General features: G+C 42.0%; 1 protein-coding gene across 12 annotated transcripts in view; it reads right to left on the bottom strand.

Annotated features, from left to right (window-relative positions):
- LOC134357228 (xanthine dehydrogenase-like) overlaps nt 1–24,055 on the bottom strand; it is a 123,871-nt gene that overhangs the window by 6,186 nt on the left and 93,630 nt on the right. For 11 of the 12 annotated variants that reach the window (XM_063068539.1, XM_063068546.1, XM_063068538.1 and 8 more), the window contains 4 exons: nt 21,340–21,468; nt 18,368–18,501; nt 5,635–5,772; nt 2,236–2,383 (listed from right to left, as the gene is read on the bottom strand). In XM_063068539.1, the coding sequence (XP_062924609.1) occupies nt 2,236–2,383; nt 5,635–5,772; nt 18,368–18,501; nt 21,340–21,468 (549 nt within the window). Of the gene's footprint in view, nt 1–2,235; nt 2,384–2,403; nt 4,778–5,634; nt 5,773–18,367; nt 18,502–21,339; nt 21,469–24,055 lie in introns of those variants that run through there. The other variant, XM_063068549.1, reaches the window with a different exon arrangement.

The raw sequence follows: 24,055 nt of genomic DNA, 5'->3' as shown, positions 1-24,055 counted from the left end.
ATTTCCACTGGCAGCTCGATCCATACTCTCAATACCAAGTGAAAAAATTACCCCTCATGTTCTCTTTAATCATTTCATCTTTAACCTACAACCTATAGTTTTAGTACCTCCCAACCTCAGTAGAAAAAGCCTGCTTGCATTTACCCTTATCTATACCCCTCATATTTTTGTGCACTGCAATCAAATCTCCCCTCAGTCTTCTTCCTAGGGAATAACCTATTCAACCTTTCCTTATAACGTTTGCCAGAAAACAACTTATTCCAATTCACAATTGCCAGAGAAGGCCTTTCTCCTATTTAGAATCTCAATCCGAGGACCAGGCCTACCCTTCTCCATAATTATCTTGAAACTATTGGCAATATTGGATGTTCTATGAGTCTGTGGTGGCCAGTGCGATCATGTTTGCTGTTGTGTGCTGGGGCATCAGGCTGAGGGTAGCAGACACCAACAAAATCAACAAACTCATTTGTAAGGCCAGTGATGTTGTGGGGATGGAACTGGACTCTCTGACGGTGGTGTCTGAAAAGAGGATGCTGTCCAAGTTGCATGCCATCTTGGACAATGTCTCCCATCCACTACATAATGTACTGGGTGGGCACAGGAGTACATCCAGCCAGAGACTCATTCCATCGAGATGCAACACAGAGTGTCATAGGAAGTCATTCCTGCCTGTGGCCATCAAACTTTACAACTCCTCCCTTGGAGGGTCAGACACCCTGAGCCAATAGGCTGGTCCTGGACTTATTTCCTGGCATAATTTACATATTACTATTTAATTATTTATGGTTTTATTACTATTTAATTAATAATGGTGCAACTGTAATGAAAACCAATTTCCCCCGGGATCAATAAAGTATGACTATGACTATGATTATGATCACTAGATACAAAGTGTTCCCCTACACAACCTTTTGTCTCTAATAGGAGATCTAGTATTGCACTGTCTCTAGTTGGGACCTCTATGTATTGATTAAGGAAAATTACCTCTTGAAATAAATGCTAACATTGCATTTACCTTCTTCACTACTGACTCAACCTGCAATTGAAAATTTTAGGGAATCCTGCACTAGGATTCCTAAGTCTCTTTGCACCCCCGATTTCCAAATTCACTACCTGCTTAGAAAGTAAGATACATAAAACATAAGGCATAGATTATAGAAATGCATAGCACAGTACTGGCTCTTCAGCCCACAATGTTGTGTCAACCTTATAAACTACTCTGAGATCAATCTAACCCTTCCCTCCTACATAACACTCCATTTTTCTTTCATTCATGTGCCAATCTAAGAGCTTAAATGCCCCCAATGTAGCTGCCTCTCCCACCATCCTTGGCAGGGTGTTCCACACACCCACCACTCTGTGTGTAAGAAACTTTACCTCAGGCATACCCTGAAAGTCTTTGAGATGATATTGTGAGAATCAAGTGCTTAACATCAATTAGTTTAAACCTGGGGAGCAGACTGATTGTTTACAGCATAAAGCCACTACGTTTACTAAATTCATTGTCATGCCATCAGACAAAATACTACACATGATGTCAGTGGAGCAGTCAGAAGATTAGGTCATTTGAAACTGAGTACAGGCACTGATGCTAGTGATAATGATGATTCTGGTAATGTAATGGTTAATGTATGAGGAGCACTTGATGCCTCTGGGCCTGTACTCAGTGGAGTTTTGAAGAATGGGGGGGGGTGATTTCATTAAAATCTAACAAATATTGAAAGTATTAGATAAAGTGGAGGTGGGGATGATGTTTTCAATAGGATATTTCCTCTCTAGGACCAGAGGGCTCAGCATCATAATAGAGGGAGATGCATTTAGAACAGAGATGAGGAGGATTTTCTTTGTCAGAGGTTAGTGAATCTGTGGAATTCGTTGCCACAGATCGCTGTGGAAGCCAAATCATTGAGAATATTTAAAGCAGAGGTTGATAGGTTCTCAATGAGTTGGGGCATGCAAGGTTATAGGGAGAAGGCAGGAGGATAGGGTTGGGAGGGATAATAAAGCCACGATTGAATAGCTGAGCAGAATTGATGGTCCAAATGGCCTAATTCTGCTCCTATGTCTTACGATTAGTACATGGCAGGAATCTTCTCTGTTAAATATGTTAATGGAATAAACAGTTTACTTTTTGTCTTGGATATCCCTGAAAAGAAAGAAGTATTCCAAAATGGCAGCGTCTGGATTGAATCTTTTACAACTTAAAATAAACTTTACTGTCAACTCTAAACTTACCTTGCTGAATGGTGGTTTGTAGTCCCACGTCCCTGCGTTCAGCACAGCCCCCGTCTTAGGATCATAGATCATCTTCTCAGTCAGCCAATATCCCATGCCCATGACAAAAGCACCTTCCACTTGTCCAATATCAACATCAGGATTCAAACTGCAAATGACAAAGGGAATCGAGATGAAAGGAACAATGAAAGGAGATTATGTACCTCAGAGTAGCCATGGGGAGGCATTACACCAGCGACCCAGGTTCAATTCCTGCCATTGTCGATGAGCAGTTTGTACGTTTTCCCTGTGACCGTGTGGGTTTCCTCTGAGTGCTCCAATTTCCACCTGCATTCCAAAGACGTATGGGTTAGTAGGTTAATTGGTCACATGGGTGTAATTGTGTGGCATGGGCTTGTTGGATCAGAAGGGCCTGGTACTAAGTAAAAAAAATAAACTCAACACATCATGCATATTTATCCCGGGTTACTTAACTCACTCCTGTCACAGAACTTGGCATTAAAATAATTGTCTTGCATTCCAAGTACAAAATTACTGCAATGCTAGAAAAGATAAATGATAGAAAATACGGTAGGTCAGGGAAGTACTGAGGAAAGGGTAATTGAAATAGCATTTTATTTAATGCTCTGGTTAAGATTTCTACTGCTATGCTGTGAGGTATTTTATTTTAGCAGTTTTCGGTAAAAGCAGTGTATCCAGCAAGTAAGATTGTTTCGTCTTTGGCTAAAGATAAGGAGTCGTGTTGTCCAACTTAGGAATGTTGTGTCAGCCAATCGGGTTTGACTTGGTACACATTGTAACTTTCTGTCCACTGGGATGCATGGAACATTCGAGAAAGCTGGGCGGGATCAGATTTCTGAAGGACCGTAGACAGGTTTGGGTTGTTTTGGCAGGAGTGGGACACATGGGAAGAGGCCCGCAGAATGCTGCCTGAAGGGGAGACCCTGTTGTAAGAAAGACTTTGTGCAGATGAATGGTTCAAAGGAAAAAGTGCCAATACTCCTGAGTTAGCCAGTTCATTCGAGATGGTCTTTGAGGGAAGTTCGAACTGTGACTGGTGTCTTTCATGCAGAACGTGGATTCAGCTCAGGTCAAGCAAACTCCTTGTGTGCACATTGGACTGGTTTAACTGTAACGGGCCATTTTTTTTCTTTTCTTGTAAAGTGATAAAGTTGAAAATTGGTAAATATACTCTCTTTATAATTTTATTTTATGTTGGTGAATGATCTGTCATTTCTTGAAGACCGATAATTGTGTATGGGGCAGTATTTACACAGCATTCGCTACAATCAATGTTCCTTTAACTCAAACATCCTAGCCTTCCTATTTGGTTGAACCCCAAGTTATACCAACCCTGGATGTATATTGTTTATGAAAGTTGGCCTTCTCACCGCTGAGTCACGTGGCTGTTAGCAGAGTTAGCTAACAAACCAAGTTTGTATACGAGCCCCGGTGAGAGGGTTCCACTTAAATCCATGCCCTGGAAACAGTTTTATTTGGTAAAGTTAATTCCATCTGTCCCTCCACAGCTACTTCCTGTCTTGTTGAGAATTGCTAGCATTTAAGGAGATAGTAAGGCTAGCTTTAATTGTATATCGAAATACACAGTAAAATGTGTCATTTGCATCAACAATCAACGCAGTCTGAAGATGTACTGTGGGCCGCAAATGTCATATCGCTTCTAGCACCAACAACTTACTAACCCTAACCTGCACGCCTTTGGAATGTGAGAGGAAATCGGAGCAACCGGAGGAAACCGTATGTTCATGGGCAGAACGTACAAACTCCTTACAGACATCAACGGAAATTGAATCCCATTACTGTCGCTGAAAAGCATTATGGTAATCGCTACATTACTGTGCTGTCCCTGATCTTTTGTTCCTTTATCATCTTTTTTTTACAAAATATACTTATTATAAATTCATACCACTGGAATACTATTCTACAATCACATTACAAACAAAAAACTGACAAATCACGACTAACACATTTTCATCATGGATGGCATTCATCCCCTGTAGTGCCCAATGGTTTTGAAATACCTCTGTGTTACCTGTGGATGCTGTATTTTTTTTCCCCACAGCTACCTGGGCTCTGAACATTAAAACCTTCTAATGCCCTCCTCCAGGACCCATGGATAGCTATCTGAGATTGTCCCAGGAGCAGGTTAGCTCCTTTCTCCCCCACTTTTCCCCTGGGTACCTCCTCCTTCCCTTTCTCCTATTGTCCACACTCCTCTCCTATCAGATTTCTTCTTCTTCAGCCCTAGGCCTTTCCCACTCATCTGGCTTTACCCATCACCTTCCAGCAAGCCTCCTTTCCTTCCCCCCACTTTTTTATTCTGGCTTATTCTGCCACAGAAACGGCAGGTGACTGGAAGATCCATGTATAAGCAGAAAAACTTGTTGCAAGGTACCGCTGTATGCAGCACCCACCATCCAGATCCCCAATGTGTTCTTTTGTTCTTTTATCGGGTGGAAGAAATTACATTTCATGAAGTGTCATAACGTGATGGTGAACTGGCTCGGGGTGAAGAAATAATCTATAAAGAGAAAGTTAGTTCATGTTTCGTTTGTATCAATAACTTGGAAAACATCCCGCGCAGTAATGAGAGCAGAGGCAGAGAAATAAGGTGATGTTATTGGCACACCCCACAGCTTGCACTTTCTCCATTCATGCAGGGTTCCCCTTGTCCTTCGGAAAAAAACACTGCATATGCAATACACACAAAATACTGGAGGAATTCAGCAGGTCAGGTACCATCTACAGAGGGGAATAAACAGTTGATGTTTCGGGCCAAGACCCTTCATCAAGACTGGAAACGAAGGGGGCAGAAGCCACAGTATGACCATGAGCAACAATGCTAGTGTTGCCTCTGGCAATAGCAGATCCTAAATATCCCGAAATAAATAAACAAATCATTTTAAAATTCAAATGGCAGATCAATTAAGGGATTTTTGTTGTGATCTTTCCATTTGTGGTGATATCAAACCTGACCGCTGATCGCTGCCACTAATCAACCTCACTTGACTTCACTTGCCTCATCATTGAACTGTTCCCAAAATCAATGGACTCACTTTCAAGGACCCATCTTGTGTTCTTGATATTTATTGCTTATTTCATTATTATTATTACTTTCTCTTTGTATTTGCAGTTTGTCATCTTCTGCACACCGATTGAATGCCCAAGTAGAGTGGCCTTTCACTGATTCTGTTATGGGTTATTATTCTGTAGAATTATTGAGTATGTCCACAAGAAAATGAATCTCAGGGTTGTATATGGTGACTTATATGTACTTTTGTAATAAACTTACCTTGAACTTTGAAAAGCATTGCGTTAAACTGCTATGTTTTCATGCCACCTTTAATATTTATGCCAGTTAACATTGCTGTTTCCTACCTTTCACCACAGTCAAAGAGTATATCCACTTGGGTGATCTGGTTCTCTCCCGTGAGAATGTCAACCTCAGCCCCTGCCACAGTCACCCCATAAGAGTTATACCGGGGAGCCTCATTGGGCTGTGGGTCAGGCCACACCCTGTACAAATGATACAGAAAGAAATAATTACATCATGTGTTTTACCATTTCATGATGTACAATGCGGATTACACATTCACATTATGCCTATGCAGTGGTAAAAATAAGCAGCATTCTGTTTTTGATCAAAAATAAAATATCTTGAACTATCTTGTGAAAAATACAGGACACATTTTATATCTGGAGCAGGGGAGGCTGAGGGGAGATCTGATAGATGATTATAAGAGGCATAGATAGAGTGGCAGGGTGGAGATATGTCTCTACCAAAGGAGGTGTAAATCACTCCTTTCCTCTGCTAGTCTGCAGGTCACTCTTGGGCAAGATGTAGCATCTGCTTAGCTCCCTGAACAGGTTCACGTGAAACCAAGGGAGCAGGTGGTGGATGGTCATATGAGCAACAGGTGCACATCACAAGTCCTGGTTATGTGACCACTGACATCAGGCAGACAATTTCTGAAGAGTATTGATAATGGCTGGGGTCACCCATCTTGTAAAGATACTGTCCAGATGAAGGCAATGGCAAACGAGTTCTGTAGAAAGTTTGCCAAGAATAATCATGGTCATGGGATCATGATTGACCATATCCTATAACACACCACATAATGATGATGATGAGATAGAATAGGCAGAAAATATCATTTTTCTTTTTCCCTTGGGTTGGAATGTCTAATACTAGAGGGCATACATTTAAGGTGAGAGGGGGCAATTCCAAAGGAGATGCAAGTGGCAAGTCCCCCCCCCCCGCGAGAGAGTGGTGGGTGCCTGGTATGTGCTGCCTAGGGTGGTGGTAGAGGCAGATACATTAGTGACTTTTAAGAGACGTTTAGACAGACACATCCATGTGAGGAAAATGGAAGGATATGGACATTGTGTAGGAAGAAGGAACTAGTTTCATTGGCTATTTGATTACTAATTTAGTTGGTCTGGCACAACATTGTGGACCAAAGGGCCTGTTATTGTGCTGTACCGGTCTATGCCTTATCTGTGCACGCATGCACACACAAACAGACACACACACACACACACACACACACACACACACACACACAGTGCACATAAACACCACTGGACTGTGTCCACTTATTTACATAATTTGCAATTAAAGGGAATGTTTATAATAGGTGAAATGGTACCAATCTACAGGAAATGTAAGGTTGGGAGGAGGAACATGCACACAATCACTCCTGCACAGTGTCTACATCCTTATCATGCCTTTGACTGAAGTCAGAAGAGGATGATAGGGTAGAGGCATCCTCTCGCAACATACGAAAACTACAGAATCTGTCCGGTCAGCAGGGAAGGACATTGGCTACAGTCTACCGTTGTTGCAGGACATGTGCGCAAGCAGGAAAAATTACTGCAGACACTACCCACCCTGCAAACTGCCTTTTCCAAAATCTACCTTCTGAAAAGTGCTATTGAATTGAATTGACTTTATTTCTTACATCCTTCACATACATGAGGAGTAAAATTCTTTATGTTACGTCTCCATATAAATGTGCAATGTGCAATCATAGTAATTTATAATAATTTATAATAAATAGAACAGTCAATGTAATATAGAGTACACTCCCGTGTCCTGGCTTTTATACTGCAGTCCGCTTCCTGGATGGTAGCAGCTGGAATACATTGTGGTTGGGATGGCTTGTGTCCCCAGTGATCCTACGAGCCCTTTTTAAACACCTGTCCTTGTAAATATCATGAATCATGGAAAGTTCACAACTAAAATGTGCTGGGCTGTCCACACTACTCTCTGCAGAGTTCTGCGATTAAGGGAGATACTGTTCCCACACCAGGCAGTGATGCAGCCAGTCAGGATGCTCTCAATTGTGCCCCTGTAGAAAGTTCTTAAGATCTGGGGATCCATACCTAACTTCCTCCACCGTCTGAGGTGAAAGAAGCACTGTTATGCCTTTTTCACCACACAGCTGGTGTGTACAGACCACGTGAGGTCCTCGGTGATGTGGATGCTGAGGAACTTGAAGCTGTTTATCCTCTCAACCCCAGATCCAATGATGTCAATAGGTGTTTGAGATAAGGCCAATCAATATAGCAAATTTAATTAGCAGATTGGAGCTCTGGGTGGCTGGGGGTTATTAAAACAAATTTCACGCCATCTTACAAGTGTCTTCCCACAGGCAATTAATCTGATCAACCATTTTATTTAGCCCCCACCCTCCTCCATCTATTACCCCTGTCACTACACTGAACTGTAAACACTTTAAACCACTTTTTATTATGCTGTTTATGTTGTAAATACATGCTGGAATTTATGTATTTAGACATAATTTATTCTATGTCAATTCTTTAACCTCTGATTTTATTTTTTAATGTAATTACTTATTCTCTATAATAGTTGAATGTTGTTTTTTGTTGCATGTTATGTCCTGACCAAGACACTACAGCAAATTTCTAATATGAGTAAATGTACAATATATGGCAAATAATATTAACTCTTGATGCAGCTATTCTTTTGTATTACTTTCCAGTCTAAAATACATCACCTATTATTTCTTGGGCACTGTGCACATATTGACAGATAAGTGTGGTTGGCGACAGGAGAAAATATAAATACATTATAAAGAAATATTAATTTTAATATGTTTTCTAATTAATTTCATACATTAATTACTACATTTACACATTTCATCTTTTGATCAATTTACCTTTGCATTCAGAGTAACACTATAGAAAGGTGACAGATATTCCAACACTCACAAGATGCTGCAGGAACTCAGAGGTCAGGCAGCTTCCATGGAATGAACAAACAATCAATGTTTCTGGCCGAGGCCCTTTTTCAGGATTGGAAAGGAAACGGAAAGATAGCGAGGAAGAACGATAGCCAGAAGGTGAAAGATGAAGCCAGGTGGTAGGAAAGTTAAAGGGCTGTAGAGGAAGAAATCTGATAGGAGAGGAGAGTGAACCATAGGAGAAAAGGAAGGAGGAGGAGACACAGGGGGAGGTGATAGGCAGGTGAGAAGAGGTAAAAGGACAGAGTGGGGAACAGAAGAAGAGGAAAGACGGAGGGAAAATGTTTTTTACCGGAAGAGGAATCTTTATTCATGCCATTAGGTTAGAGGCTAACCAGACAGAATATAAGGTGTTGCTCCGCCACCCTGAGGGTAGCCTCATCATGGCACAACAGGAGGCCATGGACAGACATATTGGAACAGGAATGGGAATTGGAATTAAAATGTTGGGCCACCAGTCAGATCTGCTGTTGGCAGATGAAGCGGAGGTGCTTGAAGAAGCGGTCCCCCAATTTATGATGTCTCACCAATGCAGAGGAGATTGCACTGGGAGTACCAGGTACAATTGATGACCCCAACATATTTGTAGGTGAAGTGTTCCCTCACCTGGAAGGACTGTTTGAGGCCCTGAATAGAGGTGAGGGACGAGGTGAGTAGGCAGGTATAGCACTTTGGTTGCCTACAGGAATAAATGCCAGGAGGGAGATTAGTGGGAAGGGACAAATTGACAAGGGAATCACTGAGGGAGAGATCCTGCAGAAAGTGGGGAGGAGGTAAAGATATGTTTAGTGGTAGGAACTCTTTTGAGATGGTGGAAGTTGTGGAGAATGACGTGTTAGATACGGAAGCTCATGGAGTTGAAGGTGAGACAAGAGAAACTCTATCACTGATTAAGCGGAAGGAAGAAGATGTCTGGCAAAAGGAGAAGTGGGTGAGGGCAGCATTAATGGCAGTAGAAGGAAAACCCCATTCTTTGAAGGAGGAGGACATCTCTGGTAACTTGGAAAGGAAAGCCTCATCCTGGGAATAGATGCGGCAGAGATGGAGAAACCGATAAAAGGGAATATCACTTTTACAGAAGACAGGTTGTGAAGTGGTACAGTCAAGATAACCGTGGGAATGAGTCGATACACAAAAGATGTCATTAACAGTTTATCTCCAGAGATGGAGACAGATAGATCGAGAAAGGGTAGGGGGTGTTGTCAGATATGGACCAGGCTAATTTTAAGGGGAGGGTGGAAGTTAGAGGCAAAATTGATGAAATCGATGAGGGCTTCATGAGGCAGCACCAATGCAGTAGAGGAAGAATTATGAGCAGTACTGGGGAAGGCTTGGAACATGGACAGATCTACATAGCCAATGAAAAGGTAGGCACAGCTGGGACCCATGCGGGTGCCCATGGCTACTCAAAGTCTGGAGAACGTGGGACGGGCTGAAGGAGAAATTCTTGAGGGTGAGCTCCAGTTCTGAGAAGGATGGTGGTGGAGGGCAACTGGTTGGTTCTCTTGTTGATAAAGAAGCAGAGAGCTACAAGCCCTTCTTGATGGAGGATAGAAATGGATATCCAGGGTGAAGATGAGGCAATCAGGGCCAGGGACTTGAAAGTTAGTGAGGAGGTTGAAAGCATGAGAAGGGTCGTGGACGTAGGTGTGAAAGGACTAAACTAACGGGATAGAATGGAGTTGAGATAGAAGGATACGAGTTCAGTGGGGCACTAACAGACAGAAAAATGGGCCTACCCGGACAGTTACATTTGTGGATCTTGAGTAGGAGGTAGAAGCAAGCAGTGCGGAGTTAGGGAACTATGTTTGGTGGCTGTGGACGGGAATTCTCCAGAGTTAATGAGGTCAGTGATGGTATCATAGAAACCATAGAAACTACAGCACAGAAACAGGCCTTTTGGCCCTTCTTGACTGTGCCGAGCCATTTTCTGCCTAGTCCCACTGACCTGCACACGGACCAATATCCCTCCATACACCTCCCATCCATGTATCTGTCCAATTTATTCTTAAGTGTTAAAAAAGAACCCGCATTTACCACCTCATCTGGCAGTTCATTCCATACTCCCACCACTCTCTGTGTGAAGAAGATCCCCCTAATGTTCCCTTTAAACTTTTCCCCCCTCACCCTTAACCCATGTCCTGTGGTTTTTTTCTCCCCTTGCCTCAGTGGAAAAAGCCTGCTTGCATTCACTCTATCTATACCCATCATAATTTTATATACCTCTATCAAATCTCCCCTCATTCTTCTACGCTCCAGGGAATAAAGTCCTAACCTATTCAACCTTTCTCTGTAACTGAGTTTCTCAAGTCCTGGCAACATCCTTGTAAACCTTCTCTGCACTCTTTCAACCTTATTTATATCCTTCCTGTAATTTGGTGACCAAAACTGAACACAATACTCCAGATTCGGCCTCACCAATGCCTTATACAACCTCATCATAACATTCCAGCTCTTATACTCAATACTTTGATTAATAAAGGCCAATGTACCAAAAGCTCTCTTTACGACCCTATCTACCTGTGATGCCACCTTTAGGGAATTTTGTATCTGTATTCCCAGATCGCTCTGTTCTACTGTACTCCTCAGTGCCTTACCATTAACCCTGTATGTTCTACCTTGGTTTGTCCTTCCAACGTGCAATACCTCATACTTGACTGTATTAAACTCCATCTGCCATTTTTCAGCCCATTTTTCCAGCTGGTCCAAGTCCCTCTGCAGGCTCTGAAAACCTTCCTCACTGTCTACTACACCTCCAATCTTTGTATCATCAGCAAATTTGCTGATCCAATTTACCACATTATCATCCAGATCATTGATATAGATGACAAATAACAATGGAGCCAACACTGATCCCTGTGGCACACCACTAGTCACAGGCCTCCACTCAGAGAAGCAATTCTCTACTACCACTCTTTGGCTTCTTCCATTGAGCCAATGTCTAATCCAATTTACCACCTCTCCATGTATACCTAGCGACTGAATTTTCCTAACTAACCTCCCGTGCAGGACCTTGTCAAAGGCCTTACTGAAGTCCATGTAGACAATATCCACTGCCTTCCCTTCATCCACTTTCCTGGTAACCTCCTCAAAAAACTCCAACAGATTGGTCAAACATGACCTACCACGCACAAAGCAATGTTGACTCTCCCTAATAAGTCCCTGTCTATCCAAATGCTTGTAGATTCTGTCTCTTAGTACTCCCTCCAATAACTTACCTACTACCGACATTAAACTTACCGGCCTATAATTTCCCGGATTACTTTTTGATCCTTTTTTAAACAACGGAACAACATGAGCCACTCTCCAATCCTCCGGCACTTCACCCGTAGACAGCGTCATTTTAAATATTTCTGCCAGGGCCCCCGCAATTTCAACACTAGTCTCCTTCAAGGTCCGAGGAAACACCCTGTCAGGTCCCGGGGATTTATCCACTTTAATTTTCCTACAGACAGCAAGCACCTCCTCCTTTTCAATCTGTACAGTTTCCATGATCTCACTACTTGATTCCCTTAATTCCATAGACTTCATGCCAGTTTCCTTAGTAAATACAGTCGCAAAAAACCTATTAAAGATCTCCCCCATTTCCTTTGGTTCCGCACATAGCTGACCACTCTGATCTTCAAGAGGACCAATTTTATCCCTTACAATCCTGTTGCTCTTAATATACCTGTAAAAGCTCTTTGGATTATCCTTCACTTTGACTGCCAAGGCAACCTCATGTCTTCTTTTAGCCCTTCTGATTTCTTTCTTAAGTATTTTCTTGCACTTCTTATACTCCTCAAGCACCTGATTTACTCCCTGTTTCCTATACATTTCATACAACTCCGTCTTCTTCTTTATCAGAGTTGCAATATCCCTTGAGAACCAAGGTTCCTTATTCCTATTCACTTTGCCTTTAATCCTGACAGGAACATACAAACTCTGCACTCTCAAAATTTCCCCTTTGAAGGCTTCCCACCTACCAATCACATCTTTGAAGAGAACAACCTGTCCCAATCCACGCTTTTTAGATCCTTTCTCATTTCTTCAAATTTGGCCTTCTTCCAGTTCAGAACCTCAACCCTAGGACCAGATCTATCCTTGTCCATGATCAAGTTGAAACTAATGGTGTTACGATCACTGGAACCAAAGTGCTCCCCTACACAGACTTCCGTCACTTGTCCTAACTCGTTTCCTAACAGGAGATCCAATATTGCATCCCCTCTAGTTGGTCCCTCTATATATTGATTTAGAAAACTTTCCTGAACACATTTTACAAACTCTAAACCATCTAGACCCCTAACAGTATGGGAGTCCCAATCAATATATGGAAAATTAAAATCCCCTACCACCACAACTTTATGTTTCCTGCAGTTGCCTACTATCTCTCTGCAGATTTGCTCTTCCAATTCTCGTTGACTATTGGGTGGTCTGTAATACAATCCCACTAATGTGGCCACACCTTTCCTGTTTCTCAGCTCCACCCATAAGGACTCAGTAGACAAGCCCTCTAATCTGTCCTGCCTGAGCACTGCTGTAATATTTTCCCTAACAAGCAATGCTACTCCCCCACCTTTCATTCCTCTGCCTTGATCACATCTGAAACATCGGAACCCTGGAATATTAAGCTGCCAGTCCTGCCCCTCCTGTAGCCAAGTTTCACTGATTGCTATAATGTATCAGAGAGTTTTCTTTTTATTCTGGCATCTCCCCCCTTCCTTTCCAGTTCTGAAGAAGGATTTCGGCCCGAAATGTCTACTGTCTATTCACCCCATAGATGCTGCCTGACTTGCTGAGTTCCTCCAGCATTTTGTGTGGTGCTTTGTATTTCCAGTATCTGCAGAGTTTTTTGTGCTTAAGATAGCGGACTGCCCAGCGCACCTGTAGTTGTGAACTTCCAACAAGTGCCAAAAATAACATACTGGAAATTGAAAACTTATTTAGGCACAGCAGCTTGAAGATAATCTATTATAAGTGATTGTGTATAGGGGAGTAACTGAAGAATACTTACACACAGAGTACCACCTCAGAATACAAAGCATTTTATAGATAAGGATAATGATTTGTCATCACTGATGTATTTTTAAAAAAGGCAGTCTATTTATGCAGAGCAAGCTCATTATGTGCCCAAAGAAGACAGAGTGGAGTGGAAGGCTATTATTCTGGCTGGAGGTCCATGACCAGTGTTTTTATTTAGCAAGGATTAGTATTGGGACAACTCTTAAAGAACAAAAACAAATTGAGAAAATAGCCAGATTCCCTTTGTTTACTTGGGACACTATGTCACTTAAATTGTACAAGCGACTATTTCTGAACATTTTCTAACTAACGTCAGTTACATGCATGTCATGTGGCTATTAAACACTACTACACTGCTTAAAGCTAACAGTTTTTAAATAAGACCATAAGATATAGGAGCAGAAGTAGCCATTCGCCCCATTGAGTCTGCTCCGCAACTCAATCATCGGCTCATCCAATTCTTCCAGTCATCCCTGCTCCCCTGCCTTCTCCTCATACCCTTTGATGCCCTGGATAATCAAGAACCTATCTATCTCTGCCTTAAATGCACCCAACAACTTGGCCTCCACAGCCACTTGTGGCAACAAATTCCACAGATTTACCACCCTCTGACTAAAGTAATTTCTCAACATCTCTGTTCTAAATGGACATCCTTCAATCCTGAAGTCATGCCCTCTTGTCCTAGACTCCCCCACCATGGGAAATAACTTTGCCATATCTAATCTGTTCAGGTCTTTTAACATTCTGAATGTTTCTATGGGATACCCGCTCATTCTCCTGAACTCCAGGGAATACAGCTCAAGCACTGCCAGATGTTTCTCATATGGTAACCCTTTCATTCCTGGAATGATTCTTGTGAATCTTCTCTGAGCCCTCTCCAATGTCAGTATATCCTTTCTAAAATAGGACCCAAATTTGCACACAATACTCCAAATGTGGTCTCACGAGTTCCTTATAGAGCCTCAACATCAAATCCCTGCTCTTATATTCTATACCTCTAGAAATGAATGCCAACTTTGCATTTGCCTTCTTCACCACTGACTCAACCTGGAGGTTAACCTTTAGGGTATTCTGCACGAGGACTCCCAAGTCCCTTTGCATCTCTGCATTTTGAATTCTCTCCCCATCTAAATAATAATCTGCCCTTTTATTTCTTCCACCAAAGTGCATGATCATACACTTTCCAACATTGTATTTCATTTGCCACTTCTCTGCCCATTCCCCTAAACTATCTAAGTCTCTCTGATTCCTCAACACTACCTGCTCCTCCACCTATCTTTGTATCATTGGCAAATTTAGCCACAAATCCATTAATCCCATAGTCCAAATCACTGACATACATCGTAAAAAGCAGTGGTCCAGACACTGACCCCTGGGGAACTCCACTGGTAACCAGCAGCCAGCCTTTATTCTTTCAAAAGTAGATTCTGGCATGGTTCCGGAGGACTGGAAGATTGCAAATGTCACTCCGCTATTTAAGAAGGGGGCAAGGAAGCAGAAAGGAAATTATAGACCTGTTAGCTTGACATTGATGGTTGGGAAGTTGTTGGAGTCGATTGTCAAGGATGAGGCTACAGAGTACCTAGAGGCATATGACAAGATAGGTAGAACTCAGCATGGATTCCTTAAAGGAAAATCCTGCCTGACAAACCTATTACAATTTTTTGAGGAAATTACAAGTAGGCTAGACAAGGGAGATGCAGTGGATGTTGTATATTTGGATTTTCAGAAGGCCTTTGACAAGGTGCCACACATGAGGCTACTTAACAAGATAAGAGCCCATGGAATTACAGGAAAGTTACATACGTGGATAGAGCGTTGGCTGATTGGCAGGAAACAGAGAGTGGGAATAAAGGGATCCTATTCTGGTTGGCTGCCGGTTACCAGTGGTGTTCCACAGGGTTCCGTGTTGGGGCTGCTTCTTTTTACATTGTACATCAACGATTTGGATTATGGAATAAATGGCTTTGTGGCTAAGTTTGCTGACAATACGAAGATAGGTGGAGGGGCCGGTAGTGCTGAGGAAATGGAGAGTCTGCAGAGAGACTTGGATAGATTGGAAGAATGGGCAAAGAAGTGGCAAATGAAATACAAACCCCATTTCCAGAAAAGTTGGGATATTTTCCAAAATGCAATAAAAACAAAAATCTGAGATATGTTAATTCACGTGAACCTTTATTTAACTGACAAAAGTACAAAGAAAAGATTTTCAATAGTTTTACTGACCAACTTAATTGTATTTTGTAAATATACACAAATTTGGAATTCGATGGCTGCAACACACTCAACAAAAGCTGGGACAGAGTTAAAATAAGATTGTAAAGTGCACAGAATATTCAAGTAACACCGGTTTGGAAGACTCCACATTAAGCAGGCTAATTGGTAGCAGGTGAGGTATCATGACTGGGTATAAAAGTAGCATCCATCAAAGGCTCAGTCTTTGCAAGCAAGGATGGGTCGTAGCTCACCCCTTTGTGCCAAAATTCGTGAGAGAATTGTTAGTCAGTTCAAAAGGAACATTTCTCAACGCAAGATTGCAGAGAATTTAGGTCTTTCAACATCTACAGTACATAATATTGTGAAAAGATTCAGAGAATTCAGAGGCATCTCAGTGCGTAAAGGGCAAGGTCGGAAACCACTGTTGAATGCGCGTGATCTTCGAGCCCCCAGGTGGCACTGCCTAAGAAACCATCATGCTACTGTGACAATTATAGCCACCTGGGCTCAGGAGTACTTCAGAAAACCATTGTCACTCAACACAGTCCGTCGCAGCATCCAGAAGTGCAACTTGAAACTGTATTACGCAAGGAGGAAGCCATACATCAACTCTATGCAGAAATGCCGGCGAGTTCTCTGGGCCCGAGCTCATCTCAGATGGAACCGAAAGACTGTGGAACCGTGTGCTGTGGTCAGATGAGTCCACATTTCAGCTAGTTTTCAGAAAAAAACGGGCGTCGAGTTCTCCGTGCCAAAGATGAAAATGACCATACAGATTGTTATCAGCAAAAGGTGCAAAAGCCAGCATCTGTGATGGTATGGGGGTGCATCAGTACCCACAGCATGGGTGAGTTGCATGTATGTGAAGGTACCATTGACTCTGAGGCATATATTAGGATTTTAGAGAGACATATGTTGCCATCAAGGCGACGTCTCTTCCCGGGACGTCCATGCTTATTTCAGCAGGACAATGCCAGACCACATTCTGCACGGGCTACAACAGCGTGGCTTTGTAGACACAGAGTGCGTGTGCTTGACTGGCCTGCTGCCAGTCCAGATCTATCTCCTATTGAAAATGTATGGTGCATCATGAAGAGGAGAATCAGACAACTGAGACCACAGACTGTTGAGCAGCTGAAGTCTTATATCAAGCAAGAATGGACAAAATTTCCAATTGCAAATCTACTACAATTAGTATCCTCAGTTCCAAAACGATTAAAAAGTGTTATTAAAAGGAAAGGTGATGTAACACAATGGTAAACGTGCCTCTGTCCCAACTTTTGTTCAGTGTGTTGCAGCCATCAAATTCAAAATTTGTGTATGTTTACAAAATACAATTAAGTTGGTCAGTAAAACTATTGAAAATCTTTTCTTTGTACTTTTGTCAGTTAAATAAAGGTTCACATGAATTAACATATCACAGAATTTTGTTTTTATTGCATTTTGGAAAATATCCCAACTTTTCTGGAAATGGGGTTTGTACAATTTTGGGAAGTATATGGTTATGCACTTTGGCAGAAGAAATAAAAGGGCAGACTATTATTTAAATGGGGAAAGAATTCAAAGTTCTGAGATGCAACGGGACTTGGGAGTCCTCGTACAGGATACCCTTAAGGTTAACTTCCAGGTTGAGTCAGTGGTGAAGAAGGCGAATGCAATGTTGGCATTCATTTCTAGAGGAATAGAGTATAGGAGCAGGGATGTGATGTTGAGGCTCTATAAGGTGCTGGTGAGACCTCACTTGGAGTACTGTGGGCAGTTTTGGTCTCCTTATTTAAGAAAGGATGTGCTGACGTTGGAGAGAGTACAGAGAAGATTCACTAGAATGATTCCGGGAATGAGAGGGTTAACATATGAGGAACGTTTGTCCACTCTTGGACTGTATTCCTTGGAGTTTAGAAGAATGAGGGGAGACCTCATAGAAACATTTCGAATGTTGAAAGGCATGGACAGAGTGGATGTGGCAAAGTTGTTTCCCATGGTGGGGGAGTCTAGTACGAGAGGGCATGACTTAGGGATCGAAGGGCGCCCATTCAGAACAGAAATGCAAAGAAATTTTTTTAGTCAGAGGGTGGTGAATCTATGGAATTTGTTGCCACGGGCAGCAGTGGAGGCCAAGTCATTGGGTGTATTTAAGGCAGAGATTGATAGGTATCTGAGTAGCCAGGGCATCAAAGGTTATGGTGAGAAGGTGGGGGAGTGGGACTAAATGGGAGAATGGATCAGCTCATGATAAAATGGCGGAGCAGATTCGATGGGCCAAATGGCCGACTTCTGCTCCTTTGTCTTATGGTCTTTATTCTCACTCTCTGTTTTCTGCTGGTCAGCCAATGCTCCACCCATGCTAGTAACTTCCCTGTAATTCCATGGGCTCTTGTCAGCCTCATGTGCGGCACTTTGTCAAAGGCCTTCTGAAAATCCAAGTACACCACATCTACTGCATCTCCTTACACCCAGATTTTGACAGCACTACATACTCAGCCATGGAGTCTGCCTGTTGCCAGACAAGAGAAAATCCGGACCACAGAAATTGCCCCAGATCATCTTCCTTCTGTTTTAAACTTTTAAAGCAAAGATTAATCAGAGTTCACTAACTTTATCCAAAGAGGCTCAATCGAATTACTTACCAGTCCTGCACAGTCAGATTCACCTTGGCTTGAAAACAGGCTGCCACCAGGTTCTTCCAGGATATTCCCGGTGGAAGCTTGTCCCTCACCGGCTTTATTCTGTCCTTCAGAATCTCACAACAGCGTTGTACACCCTGTGTAGAAATCACATCACATAATTAGTCAGGACAAAGAGGGAACCACAAAGAGCCCAACACTATTCAACGACCCATCCTTTTTCCAAGACCTTATATTACCAATTCCACAAGGATCTAAGTTCTGCATTAAATTACTTTACTTATAAAAATAGCTTTATGTGTCACATGTACATCAAAACATACAGTGAAATGTGTATGCAACAATGACCAACACATTCTGAGGATGTGCTGGGAGCAGCCCACAAGTGATGCCATGCTTCGGGTGCCAACATAGCATACTCACAATTTACTAACCCTAACCCGTAGGTGTTTGTAACGTGGGAGGAAACTGCAACACCCAGACGAAACCCACGTAGTTAAAGGGGGAACATACAAATTCCTTACAGACAGTGGTGGGAAATGAACACTAACTGCTGGAACTGTAAAGCGTTACGCTAACCACTACGCTACCACAACGCCTTTTCTCACACTTCCACACGTCACTCTAGGTACACAAGTCTTTTCGATACCAGATTTATTAGTAACAATCTTGTACCTGAAGAAACTGGAGCAAGAACAAGTTGTCGGCCTGATAAGCTCATGACATTTTTTCCATTAAAGAGCTGGCCAGAGAGAAGCATGTAACATTAACTGAAGCATAGATATGACAGTTAAAATCTTTTTCCAAAGGCAGGACCATCAGAAACAAGGGGTCATAGACTTAAAGTGAGAGGGACAATATTTAAAAGGGATCAAAGGGGGTTAGGTTTTTGTTTCATGCAGAGAGTGCCTGATGTCTGGAACATGCTGATAGAGAAGGTGGTGGAATCAGATACAATACTATGTTTAAGAGGTACTTAGATACTTAAATCAGCAAGGAATGGGAGATGTGATTCTAATGCAGGCAAAGGGAATTAGAACATAGAACATAGAACAAAGAGCACAACTGCACAGTATTGGCCTTTCAGCCCACGATGTTGTGTCGACCTTTAAACCTACACGAAGATCAACCTGCCCCAACTACGTTTTTTTGGTTTTCTCAAACAATACTATGTCTAAATTTGGAAAAAATCAGAAGTAATCTTTATGGTACTTCAAACAACAGGAATTCTGCAGATGCTGGAAATTCAAGCAACACACATAAAAGTTGCTGGTGAACGCAGCAGGCCAGGCAGCATCTCTAGGAAGAGGTGCATTCGACGTTTCAGGCTGAGACCCTTCGTCAAAAGGTCTCGGCCTGAAACGTCGACTGCACCTCTTCCTTTTATGATACTTCAGTTAAATTTGAACAGACCTGGAGATCTTTTATTCAACATTTTCATTTAATGTAACTTTTTTTTTCTCTTTGACCATATTTACATTCCCTTCTTGGTTTTTAATTGTTATTAATGGAGGTCGGGTTTGAGGATGTGATTGTTTAAGTTGTTTAAGTCTACTTGGTACCTAGTTAGCCCATTGCTTTGCTTTGATTTTTAGGTTAGTCGCACGGTGGGGTTTTTTTTGGGGTTTTTTCTTCTCTTTATTGATATATATGGAAAATTAGTATACTACTATATTACCTCGTTATTTTATAACTAAACTGCACTGTTTGTATTTTTTTATGTATTAATATCTCTTGTAAATTTATATCACAACAGTGTATTAGTTCCTATATGTTTTACCTTTCGTGTACTAATTCAATAAAAAGATTTAAAAAGAAAGAAAGATCAACCTAACCCTTCCCTCCCATAGAGCCCTCCATTTTTCTACCATCATTGTGCCTATCTAGGAGTTCCTTAAATGCCCCTAATGCATCTTTATCTACCACCAGTCCTGGCAGGGTGTGGAGGAGCAAAATATTCAGCATGGATATAGTGGGCAGAGATGTCTGTTTCCATGCTGTGTGAGTACGATTCAAATGATCTCACTATTCCGTAAGATTAGTGCCTATAGGTGGTGTGCAACAAACTGGGAAGAGCTGCATCTCACCGTATAGAGTGCACCCCAGTCCTAAACACATACACAGATGCGGGAGATCCAGAGAAACACACACACACAAAATGCTGGAGGAACTGAGCAGGTCAGGCAGCATCTTTGGAGAGGAATAATCAGTTAATGTTTCAGGCTGAGACCTTCATCAGGACTGGAAAGGGAAGGAGAGAGAAGCCAGAATAAGAACATGGAGGGAAAGGACTACAAGCTATAAGATGACGGGTGAAGCCAGGTGAGGGGGAAGGGATATGAAATAAGAAACTGGGGGGTGATAGGTGGAAAAGGTAAAAGGCTGAAACAGAGTCTGATAGGAAAGGAGAGTGGACTATGGAAGAAAGGGGAACAGCAGATGGAGGAGATGAGCAGGTGAGAAGAGGAGGGTGAGAGGTTAACCAGAATAAGGAATTGAAAAATTCTACCGGAGATGGGGGTAGGAAAGTTAGAAGTCAATGTTCATGCCATTAGGTTGGAAGCTACCTAGATGGAATACGATGTGTTGCTCCTCCAACCTGGCTTCTGCCTCCTTCGTTTCACTTCCTGATGAACAGTCTAAGCCCAAAATATCTACTGTTCATTTCCCTTGTAGATGCTGCCTGACCTGCTGAGTTCCTCCAGCATTTTTTGTGTACTGAGTGCAGGTAAGGTACCAATACCTGCATCTCTAGAGGGAGAACTTTGGTCAGAGCGCACTGGGAATAGCCAAGTTGAAGCCTGCCACAAATCCACTTTCAACATTTTCCCTAAGATAACATTTATCAATTACCATTAGAGGCAGGAAATGACGAAATTCAATCATAAAATAATTGAAACTGAAAGCTTTTTCTGGACATTGATGGTTAACCTTAACAGAACTGCACACTGTTTAATGTACTGCAAATGCCTTACCAGACAGTTAAGCTCACTGCTGATACTGCCACCTGTGGCGCCAGAGTTTGGACTGCTATTGGTTGCGGTTGGTTTTATGGAGACGTAGTCAACTGAAATTCCCAACGTGTAGGCACATACTTGAGCAACCTGAAAGTAGAAATCACTTATTTTAATATTAAAATAATCAAAACATATAACAGAACTGGAATTGATCTCTTCTTTTTCAAATCACCCACCACAAGAGCAGCACACAGTGGCGTAAAGGTAAATGTAGTGTTATTACAGCACCAGCAATCCAGATTTAATTGCATCACTCTCTGCAAGGAGTTTGTACATTCCCCCTGTGACTATGTGGGTTCCCTCCAGGTGCTTCAGTTTCCTCCCACAGTCCAAAGGCACATGGGTTTTGTAGGTTAATTGGTTGTATTGGTGTAATTTTGTGGTGCGGGCTTGTTGGTCCAGAAGGGCCTATTACCATGCTGTAACTACAAATAAAAATACAGTACTGTTTAAAAATCTTAGGTATAAGACTAAGTCCTGATTCTGATATGGGTCTCTATTGTTGACTGAGAGTGGAAAGGGCACAGGAAGGGGGGAATTATGGTTGGGAAAAGGGGAAGGCAGAGGAGGGGGAGCGGGAAGCACCAGAGAGACATTATGTAATGATCAATAAACCAATCATTTGGAATTAAGTGAAACTGCCTGCTGTCTCAGGACAAGGATGTGTCTACACTTGCACCACCGCCCCAGCTCCTAGCACTCCTTCTGTGCCAACTGTCCCACACCCTCCTGTGGCACTCTACACTTGCCATTCCCAACATCTTTTGCTCCTGCCAAATTTTTCAAATTTGCTCTCCGCTTCACATAGAGAAATACAGTATTGTGCAAAAGTCTTAGGCACCCGAGCTATCCATATATACCCAAGACCTTTGCACAGTAGCTAAATCACTACATTCCTCAATTCTTACTAATCTAACTGTAACTTGGACTCCCACAGCCAACTTTTCTTTTGTCTTCTTATCCAAGTTGCTAAGTACATAGTTGTTTCAACTTCATGACCAAATTTGCTACAATTCAATATTCAGACTATTCTTTAAATGTGTTTTCCACTCATGCCAGAACTGAAATGACCCAGACTAAAGTTGCACATCACTACTCCAGGTCCACGACCATGAATCATTATCTTTTCAGGCAAAGGCAATTACAGATGTTTCCAAACAATCTGTGTTCAAATCTCACCTATCCATTAATGGAGGAGCTACAAAACATTGCTTTCTGTTCCCCCCTTGTAAACAGACTGAGGTTAGTCAGTTACATCTCTTCAGTTATCCTGCCTATTCCCAATGTTTGTGCAGTTCGACTGTTCATCTCACTTCCAGATTTGCACACCTTTATTTTATTTGAATATTACTGCCGCGAGCTCCACATCCTTGCTGTTCTTCTATAATCAACCACGTTTTGAATCCGCTGCATCCAATTTGTTTTCTGTACTTATATCCTTTAAACAATGATACAGAAGTCTGAAAGCACGTATCACCAGACTCAAGGACAGCTTCTATTCTGCTGTAATCTGACACTGGAGTGTACCTCCTGTACGATAAAATGGACTCTTGGCCTCACAATCTGCCTCGTTATGATCTTATACCTTATTCTTTACCTGCACTGCACTTTCTCTGTAGCTTTTACACTTTATTCTGCATTGTTATTGGTTTACCTTATTCCAGCCAATTGCACTGTGTAATGACTTGATCTGTATGAACAAAATGTTAGACAAGCTTTTCACTGTACTGTATCTTGGTACATGTGACAACAATAAACCAACACCATAAGGACTCGCTTATTGTCACCTCCAACACCAACTATCTCAGTCTATGTGCTCTTCAGTCCTCTTTCATGCTTTTGACTCCTTCAGTTTTAACTATTCAAAAGTTCCCCTGATTAAGTCTTCATCTACTGAAAACCTCAGTTCATCCAAGGTTTCAAACTTGCATTCTCAACCACACTAAGTCTCATTCTCACACCTTAGAGAACAGAACAGTACAGGCCCTTCAGCCCATGTGCTGACCTTTTAACCTACATTTAAATCAAACCTACAGATCAATCAAACAAACAGTTCCTTCCTATCATCCATGTCCCAACGTAAGAGTTTTTTAAATGCCTCAATGTACAGTATTTGCCTCTACCATTGTAGTTAGACTGTATGTCATTGAACCCATTAGTTGAAGGTAACTAGTGGCTGAGGAAATACTCTGGGCTAAAGTGAAGCTGGAACATCAATGATGAGCTTCACAGCCATGGAGAACTGCTCTCCAGTGGATTTGATTCTATGCCTGTAATCAATATTAGCTATGAACTTACCAATGAATCAAATTTAAAATGACCAGAATGTCAATGCAAGGCAGTTACTGTCCCTTCATTTGACTCTGACCTTGCCTCTCACTACTTCCCCCACAACATCAACAGCCAAACCTCCAACTACATGCTTTGAATTATTTGCTTTGTCTCCAAGCTGCACCAACCTTCTTTAGCTAAGCATTTTGTGACCCTTCATCATTTTGATTACTCCTGCATTTTATACACAAGGAACAAGTGGAAAACTAGTGAATGAAATAAAAGGAGATTACTGTCGGAAAATTAAGAGGCAATGGTAAGAAATCAAGAAATTTCAAGGAAGAAAGGAAAAATACCAACCCATAGAAAAATGGTGTCAAACATTGAGTTAGTGCACAGGTTC

This window comes from Mobula hypostoma, chromosome 16, assembly GCF_963921235.1.
Source record: "Mobula hypostoma chromosome 16, sMobHyp1.1, whole genome shotgun sequence".
Classification (NCBI taxonomy): Eukaryota; Metazoa; Chordata; class Chondrichthyes; order Myliobatiformes; family Myliobatidae; genus Mobula; species Mobula hypostoma.
This window is presented reverse-complemented; position numbering and strand designations above follow the sequence as displayed.